At 36.8% G+C, this 12,102-nt stretch overlaps 1 protein-coding gene across 1 annotated transcript in view; it reads left to right on the top strand.

The window, feature by feature from the left end:
- PSMD1 (proteasome 26S subunit, non-ATPase 1) overlaps positions 1 to 12,102 on the top strand; it is a 102,794-nt gene that overhangs the window by 6,779 nt on the left and 83,913 nt on the right. Inside the window, exons 4-8 of the mRNA XM_066280356.1 lie at positions 96 to 265; positions 3,996 to 4,201; positions 6,667 to 6,810; positions 8,439 to 8,665; positions 11,028 to 11,088. Coding sequence (XP_066136453.1) covers positions 96 to 265; positions 3,996 to 4,201; positions 6,667 to 6,810; positions 8,439 to 8,665; positions 11,028 to 11,088 — 808 coding nt within the window. The remainder of the gene's footprint in view (positions 1 to 95; positions 266 to 3,995; positions 4,202 to 6,666; positions 6,811 to 8,438; positions 8,666 to 11,027; positions 11,089 to 12,102) is intronic.

Genomic DNA, 12,102 nt, shown 5'->3' with positions numbered 1-12,102 from the left:
AATTTATTGCTACTAAATTGAGGCTTGAATATTTAAAGTTGGAACTTTAAGGAAAACCACAGTTTGAACTAGGCCTATACTTCCTATTCTTTCAGAGAAGTTTTATATGAAGATGAAGGTTTCCGGAGTCGGCAGTTTGCAGCCTTAGTGGCATCTAAAGTATTTTATCACCTGGGGGCTTTTGAGGAGTCTCTGAATTATGCACTTGGAGCAGGTGACCTCTTCAATGTCAATGATAACTCTGAATATGTGGAGACTATTATAGGTAATTATCCTCTGTCTGTCAAAGCTTTCCCCTGTCAGCTTTCTAGCTCTAGTGCATATAGCATCCTTTTTCCTGAATTACTTTTTGATGTTGCCAAATTTTATTTTAAATGGAAGTTCATATCTTTCTACAATAGTTTTACACAGGCTGAGTTTTTAGGTCTAATTTCTAATTCTGAGACTTATTATTTTTTGTCATAATGAATGGTAACAATAACAGTAATGAGAGCACCTCACAAAACATTTTGGGAATGAATCTAAGAAATGACTCAGAAACAGCTAACTTAATCAACATAAAGATAGTTCTCTCAGTGATTATGGTTATCTCTAGCCCAGTGAGCATACTGTAATATTAAAAAGTTAAATCAGGTTATTATGAATAACAAATTAATTACATATAACAATTTATAGTGTTGGTTCTAACACAGGAAACCATTATTGCATTGTCTCCATTGTGCTAGGCACTGAACCGGTCCTGCTTCGTACTATGGTTTATTCCACAGCTGCTGTGGGGGGCAGGATCTAGCCCCATTTTATAAGAGAGGAAACTTGGGTTTCAAGAAGGTAAACATACAAGGCTATTAAATGGGAGGGTCAGAATTTAAAACCCAGGCTTACTTCAAGATCCATACTGTTTCTACTAGTAGCCATTGCTTTCTCATTTGTTTCTTTATTTTTGAAGTGAGGGGATACACACAGGAAAGGCTTCTGGTACTCGATCTCAGCGATTTTCAACCTTTTTTATCTCATGGCACACATAAATGAATTACTACAATTGTGTGGCGTACCAAAAATAAAATATTTTTTGCCAATCTGACAAAAAAATAGGTATAATTTTGATTGACTTACAAAAATAATAATTATAATAAAAGTAATTAACCACCCTTATTACTCCAAAGTGACGTTTTAAAAAAAATCAGGTGCTTGTAAGGATGTCTGGTGCAGAGAATTAACCAGTTAGATGCAATGTGGCCAATAAGATGCACCCCTGTTATGACCTATATATTTATGGTTCAAGACAGGACACTCACACCGGAGAGCTAGTGTTGTGTTGGCTAGTGTAATTTTCTTTATTTGACCATCTAAGAGGAAAGAAGTCAGTGCCCTTGACTAAATAGTCAGGTTTGCATATTTTAAAAATTCTGGGAGCACACCACTTGAAAATCACTGCTATATCTTATAAATTGAAACAACTCTGTAAGATTTTGTTCACGGGTTTTGTAGCTTTAAAACGTATTTGAAAACTTCTGATCTAGTCGATGAAAGAAGGGACTGCATGCCCTTCAGACATGTCTCTATGAAGATCGAGTTTTAGATCATAATTACAGGGAGCCTAAGAGTGTGTTCCCTCTGTAGAGTAGTGTAGTGTGGCTATTTTTAGAATATTTCCTGATTAAGAGGAAAACGGCATTATTCACCTGAACCCTTAAAAGGAGGAAGTAGGTATTCTCTTTCAGAAGTTGACAAATGACAAGGTGGTCCAAAGGGGTGCTTTCAAATGTCCTTGAAGTTCTAAGGAGGATTGTATTTTCTTATTTTTTAAAGTTTTTGCCGTGATGGTGTGAACAGATTGCAAATAATTTGACTGCTGTTGGATGCTCATTGAATTAGGGTTTCCATTTGTGGATCCTATGCAGAAACAGATGGTTTTCAAGAATAGACCATACATGTCATTAAACTAGAGCACTTCCCCTACATTAAGTTAGAGGTGAGGAGTTCTGTACACTTACCTCTTTTCTCTCAGTGGAAGGATTTTTCTGATGGATGTTGATAATTCTTTCCAGCAGTGCTCTACAAGTACTTGCAGGGCTGTCATTTTATCAGTCGTGGTTTTAAACAGGACTGTGGTCTGTAAAAGGCTGTGAGGTGGTAGATGCCTTCCCTGTCTCTAAACATTATTTATCACCTTTGCTTGTAGAAAGTGATTGTTGATCAGCGCAAGTTCTGTTTGCTTTTTGTTATGTGCACATCCCTATAATACACATCCTTCTAGTATTATAGGGACTGTTAGAATGGGTTATTTTAAATGTCAGGGATGTGTGAGAGGATATACAAACCAATAACTGGGAAAGGCTTCCTGCTGTCTTAATATCATAAATAGCATATCCAGAAAATTCAAGGCTAGTTAATCTTCTCCAGTTATAGTAAGACTTCAGGTTCTGGGATATAGTTATGACATAAACCTGCTAAGAGAGAACACAGATTTAAAACTGGGATGTACATTTTTTCCCTCTTAGTTATAATCTAAGGAAAACTCCTAAATTCTATAATTCTGAGGTTCTTTAATGGGGTAGGGGCAATGTTTTCTCACTTAACTACATTTGGTTCAGAAAGCTTGTATTAGGGCCTGGTAAAGATTTTCTGCATCCAGAATTATTTAAGATCTACTTTGTGACTGCAACTTTGTTCTTATTAACTGTACCCGAACCATACAGTTCTACCTGAATAGACCCTGAATGTGGTATATTCCAGTTTATAAAAGTCCTATGCTGCCCCCAAAACATAAATCCATTAACACGGTCATCTAGTGGACAGCAATTTTTTATCCTATAGTAGTTCAAATTATTTGTATCCTGGGACTATAGTTTGCCACTTTCCTTGTACCCTTCTTCTCTTTAAAAAGGAAAGTGACAAGCTGAGGAGTTATAGAGAGGATGCTAACGTATATGTCATTCAAAATGGGTGGCTGTTTATCTTTCATACGAAGGTAGAAGAAAGCTTCGGGAAATTCCAGTATTTGTTTTACTTAGAAATTTAAGATGTGATCGCAAAGTAATGTAAATTGTAAACAACTTTAAGAGTTAAGAGTACGCTATTGGCACCCTTCAGTATATGGCCCCATCTTCCCCTTTCACCCAAATCATTGTGAATGGAAAAGCCACCAAATTGTGCACATATACCATTGCATGAATTCTTAGATTCCTGGGTGGGGAGGTGTGAATAGCTTCCACCCACTTCCCATTGAGACAGTGACTGTTTCAGTTGATTTGCAACAATTGCTGGAAAGGCTTTTGGAAATCATTGGAATTATCTTCAAAACCTGTGGCACATTTTGGGTCATTTCACCATTCTTCTACAAAGATGATTTAGACATAGCCCCTTCTCTCAAGGAGCTAATAGTTTCATTACTGTGAAGAAGTCTAGGCCTGACCTGTGGTGGCGCAGTGGATAAAGCATTGACCTGGAAATGCTGAGGTCACCGGTTCGAAACCCTGGGCTTGCCTGGTCAAGGCACATATGGGAGTTGATGCTTCCAGCTCCTCCCCCCTTCTCTCTCTCTCTGTCTCTCTCTCCTTGCTCTCTCTCTCCTCTCTTAAAGAAAAAAAAAGAAGTCTAATAACTTATTGCCATGTGATAATTGAGACAATAGGTCTTTTTATTTATCCTCAGTAATAGCAAGTGTTTGTTTTTTGAAAGTGAAACAGCAACTGTTTGTAGCCAACTATGTTGAATAAGCAGCTTAGTCGAAGTTGAGTAATGTAAATTTAAAATAGGAATGTTTTCAATAATATCAGCCTTATTGGAATTAGTGTATAGCCCTCCAGTGTAACTGTTATGATGGGAACAATATTACTTGAAATCTATAACTATTAGCATTTAAAATTTTTGAAATGTGCTTATTACTCTATAGTCATCCCATAGGTTTTTATGATTATAAGTGTTGGTATTGTCCTTTCTCATACTTTGGCCCATTTTACAAGGTGATCAGAGTTATTTTATTTTCTCCTTAGCAAAATGCATTGACCACTACACCAAACAATGTGTGGAGAATGCAGATTTGCCCGAAGGAGAAAAAAAACCAATTGACCAGAGATTGGAAGGCATTGTGAATAAAATGTTCCAGCGATGTCTAGATGACCACAAGTATAAGCAGGCTATCGGCATTGCTCTGGAGACACGAAGGCTGGATGTCTTTGAGAAGACCATCCTGGAGTCGGTAGGTAGATGATGTGATTTTAAAGATTGTTTTTGATGGAGAATCAGCAAAGCAGATTATTAAAACAGAAAATCTCATGTAGTGAAAAGAAAATCTAGTTTAGAAATATTACAGTGCTCTTTTGGCTAATGTTTTGTTTTTTAAATTTATTTAAGGACCTTGGCCGTGTTTTGTGTTTATCAAATATCTGCTTTTGTCTTACTACATTTATTCCTTTGAAGTCTTGCGTGGGGAAATTGAATTAATTATGCCCTTTTTAAGAAGACTATTAATTATCATGCCCTTTTTAAGAAGACTATTGATTAATATAGACTATTGTCAATAATAATATTATTGACAATAGTCTATATTATTGTATTTATTTTGGCTAAAACTAGAAACTACTATAGATTCATGATTTGGGTATATTTGCAATAGTTATGACAATTGTTCACCAACAAAGTTGTCAGAAAGGTAAGTTGATCTGCATGCCCACCTGTTATCCTTCTCCAGAGCTCCTCTGTGATCCAGCCGCTTGGACCTTCCCTCAGCTCCTAGACGTGCTCTGCCTTGTTCCCCTGCCAAAAATAATATCTCTGCCAAAATTGTTTGTCTTAGCCTGCTTTATTCCTGTTCAAGATCCAGAGTTCAACTCAATTGTCACTTGTTCATAGATCCTTCCATCAGTCCCTGCCACCCACACTCTCCTCAGCCCCTACTGCAAAGACTAGAGGCAATTCTTCTGTTAATCTCTTGGAGGCCTGTGTTTTTTTTGTAGTGTTTACCACTATAGATAGTAATTGTATGATTAGGCAGTTAACATCTGTCCTTACTACCAGATTATAACTTCCATAAGGACAGGTATTTGTGCCTTGTTCACCATTGTGTCCCCAAAGCCAAGACAGTGTTGAGTAGCACTGGTGAGGTCTATTTAAATGAGTAAATTAATGAGCCACCCCTGTGTAATAGAATGGCCCTTGTTTTACCCTACTTCATTGTTGTGAGTTGTAGCTTCTCCTAGTCCTCATGTGAATAAAATGAAAAATTCTTGTTTTCATTCATTCAACAAATTTTTTTTTGAGTGCCTACTCTGTGCCAGATTCTGTTTTAGGAATCCTAACTACCAACATCAACTTCTGCCTCAGTGGAACAATCCATTGGAAGACAGGCAACCAGGCAAATAATTACAGGGGTGGGCAAAAGGAGGTTTACACAGTTGTTAAATTGTCAGCCATCGTTGCCTGAATGATAAATCATAAGTAAGGATATGAAATAATAAGATTAATAATAATACTAAGATAACTAATACAAATAAATAATAATAATGCCTGACCTGTGGTGACACAGTGAATAAAATGTCGACCTGGAATGCTGAGGTCGCTGGTTCAAAACCCTGAGCTTGCCTGGTCAAGGCACATAGGAGAAGCAACTACTAGGAGTTGATGCTTCCTGCCCCGCCCTCTCCCCCCTTTCTCTCTCTCTCTCTCAATAAATAAAATCTTTTAAAAAATAAAAAAGATACACATATGTTTAAATAATAATAAGTTAATATAATAATACAGAAATGAACTGTTTCATGTACTTAAAACTGTAAACCTGCTTTTGCCCACTCCTGCTTATGAGATAAAGAGGTGATAAATATTTTTTAAAAGAGTGAAACAGAGTAAGAAATGCATCTTACTTTATATCCCAGTATATGTCTTCATAGAGATTTAACTTGTTGTATGAAATGATACTTACTTTTACTACTTTAACTGGCATTTTTTTTTTAACTGGTATTTTTAATTTGGATCTCATTTTAAAAAAATGCTAGTCCCATTAACTAAATTTCATTAGACACTGATGGGTCACATCTCGCTATTTGAGAAATATAGCTGTAGTTCTTCGGTATGCTTGAAGGACTCCTATAGTTGGTATCTCAAATCTTGGGCATGCTTTGGAGAACCATAATGGAAATGTACATAGTCTGGAGTTGAAATTCCCACCAGCAGATGTGGCAGCACTCAAAAGTTGAGTCACTCAGAGCTTAATAACAGTTCTGTCACTTTGTGTACCTGGCCAGAGAGTATAGGCAGTAAGTCATGAGGGAGTCTATTAGCAAGATTGGAGGCAGAAAGACTTCAGCAGACACAATTAAAAAACATAGCCACTCAGTATCTGGACAGTTATATCTTTTTAGAATAATTAATAGCATCACTCTATTTTAGCATACTGTGTTGATATAGCCCTTCATGATCCTGGGTGACCACTATATATTACATATTAAATTGTTTTCAATTCATTTTTTCTGGAAGACAGGGAAAAATGTAATTTCCTTTTAAGATATATATCTAAAATGGCTAACATTTTTAAAGCTTTTATTGTTTAAAGGGTTTAACTCTGGCTGCTTAGAATGACTATCAAGCATAGATTAAATAATTGATTTTTAAATAAACCTGATGCTTCAGTAATCAGATAATGATATAACTTTAAATTATTTCTTTCAGAATGATGTCCCAGGAATGCTAGCTTATAGCCTCAAGCTCTGCATGTCTTTGATGCAGAATAAACAGTTTCGGAATAAAGTACTAAGAGTTCTAGTTAAAATCTACATGAACTTGGAGAAACCTGATTTTATCAATGTTTGCCAGGTAACAACATTACATCACATTACTGTAATGATTTCATACGTATTATCTCAGTTGATGTTCACAATAGCCCTGTGAAGATAAGGTGTGTAGTTAATACTCCTTTTTACCTATAAGGAACTGAATCTCTAAATCTAAAAGCTTATTTTGTTACATCTGTTCTTTCGATGTGTTCTTTTTTTTTTTTTTTTTTGAGGGAGAGGGAGGGGGGAGACAGGAAGGGAGAGAGATGAGAAGCATCAACTCATAATTGCTGCACCTTAGTTGTTCATTGATTGCTTCTCATACATGCCTTGATCATGTGCCTCCAGCCGAGCCGGTGACCTCTGGGCTCAAGCCAGGGACCTTGGGATCATGTTGATGATGCTGTGCTCAAGCCGGCAACCTTGAGTGTTTAAACCTGGGACTTCAGCTTCCCAGGACAATGCTCTATCCACTGTGTACTGGTCAGGCTAAATGCTTTTTAAAGCACGTTTGAAACAGAAAAAGCTGGAAGAAAAATATCCACATTTATATCACCCAAAGTCAACTTAACATTTTAGTGTATTTCCTTGTAGTTTTCTTTATATAGGTTTTTGGACTTTTGTTTGCTTCTAAGTAGTTTTTAATATTTTTACATAGTTTTTAAAATTTTAAATGAGAAACAGTATCCTCTACCCTGTTCTTCTGTGTAGTTTAGTTTTATTCCTCAGAGGGAATTTTATTTCTGTTAGCTGTTTTATTCCTTGTGCCTTTAAAACTCCTTTTAAATTTATATTCTTAAAAAATATTTTTGAACCAGTAATAATTACATTGTCATGATTTGAAATTCCAAAAGAACCAAAGGGCATATAGTAGTGAAACTCCTTCTTCCAACCCTTTCTTCTAGTTTCCAAGTTCCCTTCCCTGGAGGCAATTAGATATGTCCTTCAATGTAACATTTTTTAATGTTCTGACTCTTCACAAACTTGTTCTTTTTGATTGCATAGTAGTCATTTAGTGCTTTGCCTTACTTATTCCCCTATTACTAGCCAATTATTTTGTTTCCATTATTTCCTATTCTTAATTTGTACTAACTTTGATTATGTGTTCGTTTTAATATTGAGTTATTTGCTATCAAAGGGAACAAGAAACATTAAATTCATTCTTAAAAGAAAAATTCTAACATTGTTGGATAATTTTGTTAAAACAAATGACAGATCATAATAGTACTTAGAGAAATGCTTCAAAATGGTTATTTTAGTGTGTCTTATCCTGGTCCAGCACAATATAATATGTGTTAAATATTGCAAATATTTAAATTATGGTTAAGCAGAAATTACAGGTTAAGGAGCACTTAAATGTAAATTATGGACAACATTTAAAGCCAAGATTCATTCACCAACCAGTTATTGAGGACTGCTCATTGCCAGGTGCAGTATTAGGAGCTGTGCATATATTCATGTGGATTTTCTTATGGGAGACAGGTGCTATTTTTAGGAAGACTTGATCTAGTACCGGGATCGGGAGTGGAGTGCTGGACAAGATGGGCCGTCTGCCCCAGCTTGCCTTACACTTGTGTTTTAAGGTTTCCTATATGTTGACTGTCACTCTAAGTATCTTGTAGACAAAGTTTCCGATTATTATGTAATTGTTCTTTATCTGCATTTCAGTGCTTAATTTTCTTAGATGATCCCCAGGCTGTGAGTGATATCTTAGAAAAACTGGTGAAGGAAGACAACCTCCTGATGGCTTATCAGATTTGTTTTGATTTGTATGAAAGTGCTAGCCAGCAGTTTCTGTCATCTGTAATCCAGAACCTTCGGACCGTTGGCACTCCTATTGCTTCTGTGCCTGGATCCACCAACACGGGGACGGTCCCCGGGCCCGAGAAAGACAGGTATGAGAGCGTCGTCTGCATCAGAACTCACTGAAAATCTTCATCTCGTTTTGGGAATAGGGACAATGTTCATGATCTATGTATTTTAAGAATACGTTTTACCGTTAGTTTCATAGATTGAGGAAAACCATAGAAATGGGCCCTTCTGGGAAAGTGAAAGTGACTTTCTGATGGGGAGGACCTGCCTGACAGCATGTGTGCCATCTAGTTCAGTACATTACACACCTCAGGTGGGGCAGGTGGGCCAGATTTCAGAGATTTGAATTAGATTTTTGGAAATATGAAACATTCTCAGGTTTTTGTGCTTCCATTAGAACAAAATATACAAATGTCTCAGGTTGACTGGGGATTGATCCTGCCACCTTATTGTTCTAACCCAGTGGTTTTCAATCATTTTACACTTGGGGACTGATAAAAATAGAATTATATCAGGGACCTCTAAGGCAGAAATCATCCTGAGCATAAGCTAATTCGACTAAGATCATTGGGTCTAATCTTTATATAACATCACGGTGGTTAACTTTCACAGATCAGCACAAAATTTCTGGTAGAGTGGTCCACAGTTGAAAAACACTGCTCTCACTAACTGAGCTACCCAGCCATGGCCAGTGGATAGATGTTCTCATTTCTTTGGGGTAAATACCTAGGATTGAAATAGGTGGAACAAAGGCATATGTTTAACTTGGTAAAACTGCCAAACTCTTTTCCAGTGTGGTTGGTTACCCATTTTACTCTGCCAGCTGCAGTGAATGAGCATTCCAGTTGTTCTACATCTTTGCCAACATTAGATGTTATCAGTCTTTTTAATACTATATATAGAAAACAGTTGATTTCTGTATATTAATACTGGATTCTACAACCTTGCTTAAATCACTAGGTCTAGTAAATTTTTTTATAGTTCCTTTCATAGAATTTTCTACATAGGAGTCATGTCATCTGTGACTAGAAATTTTACTTCTTCTGTTGTAACTGTTATACCTTTCCCTCTTTACTTTTTGCATTGACTAGAGTTTTTCATACTTATTAGATAGATGTGATGAGAGTGAACATCTTTACTTTTTCCTGGTTTTAGTGGGGATAGCATTTAGTTTTTTTCTTTTTGATTTAAAATTTTTTTCTTCTTGCCTGACCTGTGGTGGTGCAAGGGATAAAGTGTCGACCTGGAATGCTGAGGTTGCTGGTTTGAAACTCTGGGCTTGCCGGGTCAAGGCACATATGGAAATGGATGCTTTCTGGCCCCCCCTCTTCTCTCTCTCTCTTTCTCTTCTCTCTAAAACGAATAAACAAAGTCTTAAAAAATTTTCTTCTTCTTCCTGCCTCCTTTTCTTGTGTTGTAGTTATTTGCTCTCCTGTTCCTTCTGATTAATATTCATTTTAGAAATGATCAGTCTTCCTTTCATTTCTAATTTTCCCCCAGTTCTGTTTCATTTCTGAATTTTTCTAATTCTGGTGTGTAATATTATTTTATACCTTGTGTAATTTTTTTTTTACAAAGGCTCATTTAAGATAGTTTTTGTAATTTCACTGCCCTCTAGAACTTCTGTTGTGTTGTGGAGTATGAAACAAATGGTGTCTTATGTGCTGAGGTCTCCTGGCTCTGTTTCCTTTCCCACTTTTGGGGCTTTTTCCTTTGTTTTTTCTTTCTTGGTTTGAATCCCGGGCTCAGCATTTTCTCCTCGAAGTATGGCGCTTTGACTTGGAAGAGAATGTGGACGGCTGAGCTGTGAGTGTTGTCGCAACCCGGCCGCTTCCCGGCAGACTGGCTGTAGCTGTCGGTGTGTCTCCGCCTGGCTGGGCTTGGGGAATTTGGGGGATGCTTTGTCACATGTTTTTGTTGCTCATGCATTTTGCTAACCTATTTAGTGGCTTTGTGTATTTTTATAAATATATTTGGAGGAAATTTAATTACTGGATCACTTTCATTTTACTAGAATCTTTTCTGTTTCTTTTCATTATTATTATTTTAGCAGGACAGGAAGGGAGAGCGATGAGAAGCATCAACTTGTGGTTGTGGCACCTTAGTTCATTGATTGATTCTCATACATGCCTTGACCTGAGGGGGCTCCAGCCGAGCCAGTGACCCCTTGCTCAAACCAGCGACCCTTGGGCTCAAGCTAGTGACCATGAGATCAAGCCAGTGACCTTGGGATTTCGAACCTGGGACTTCCAGTGTCTCAGGTCGATTGCGTGACCAGCAGTCAAGCTCTTTTCTGTTTCTTAACAGCAGTAGTCATGAAGTAATTAAACATTTTTTCCTTGTAAAATATTTCATTTGGACATGGTTCAGTCTGCAACCTGATAACATGTCACCCACACATGCTATTCAGGAAGGATTAGTAACTGTTGGTTCTCTTCGTTTTAGTGAGTCAATGGAAACAGAAGAAAAGACGGGTAGTGTGCTTGTAGGAAAGACACCAGAAGCGGTAAGTGTGCTTTTTGAAGTTGGGGTCTCTGTTTAACATGTATGCCCCACAGTATATTGTAAATTATTTTAAAATGTTTCATACGTGGTTTTTTTTAAAATTTCATTAAGAAAGTTTACCCTAATAAAGTATAGTTGACACATAATATTATAGAAAACCTATTTTAAGCAGCTGCTAAATCATCTATTGGACTTGAGGTTCTTTTCCTACATAGAAATCTTTCTTTCTTTCCTTCCTTCTTTTTTTTTTTTTAGAGAGAGAGAGAGGGGTAGGCAGGGGGAAGAAGCAGAAAGCATCAACTCGTAGTTGCTTCCTGTATGTGCCTTGACTGGGCAAGCCCAGGGTCTCGAACCAGTGACTTCAGCATTCCAGGTCAACGTTTTATCCACTGCGCCACCATAAGTCAGGCTAGAAATCTCTTTTAAAAAGTACAATACTTCTACAAATACATTTTTTCTTTAGAGTGCTATCAAACTTATGGAACATTTAACATAGGTGGCTGTTTTCTTGATGACTATAAATGGACAACTTTTTCCCTTAATCTGAAAGATTTGGCTTATTTTCCTTCCCTATCCACTCTAGTCATTTTTAAAAGTTGATTTTCTATTGACTTTTTTTTTAGCTTACATACCATTTTTTATGGAGGTTTATTAAGTTTGATACTAAAATCATTTTATAAAAATGGATTTTCTCTAAAAAGTAAAAATTTAAAGACGGATTCTAGAAAGCTTCTAACTTAGATGAAATTAATTCTAGATTCTTACCAAAGAATGAACTCTATTCAGAATAACTCTGAATTACCTGTCACAGAGGGGAAAACATATGGCCTTGATATGAATGGCAAGCAAAGAGGGCAGTTTAGTTGTCCTTTTTTTTTTAGTATTAGTAGTAATGGTGTATGGAAGAGTTGGCTATTAGAGCAGCAATATAAACTAATAAACTTTTCCTTCATCAGGACTTTTGGTTTCTGATGCTCATATATAAACTTCAGCTGTTCTCCATCTGGATGGGTAG

This window comes from Saccopteryx bilineata, chromosome 5 (assembly GCF_036850765.1).
Source record: "Saccopteryx bilineata isolate mSacBil1 chromosome 5, mSacBil1_pri_phased_curated, whole genome shotgun sequence".
Lineage (NCBI taxonomy): Eukaryota > Metazoa > Chordata > Mammalia > Chiroptera > Emballonuridae > Saccopteryx > Saccopteryx bilineata.
The sequence above is the reverse complement of the archived record's forward strand: the minus strand, read 5'-3'. Positions and strand labels throughout refer to the sequence as shown.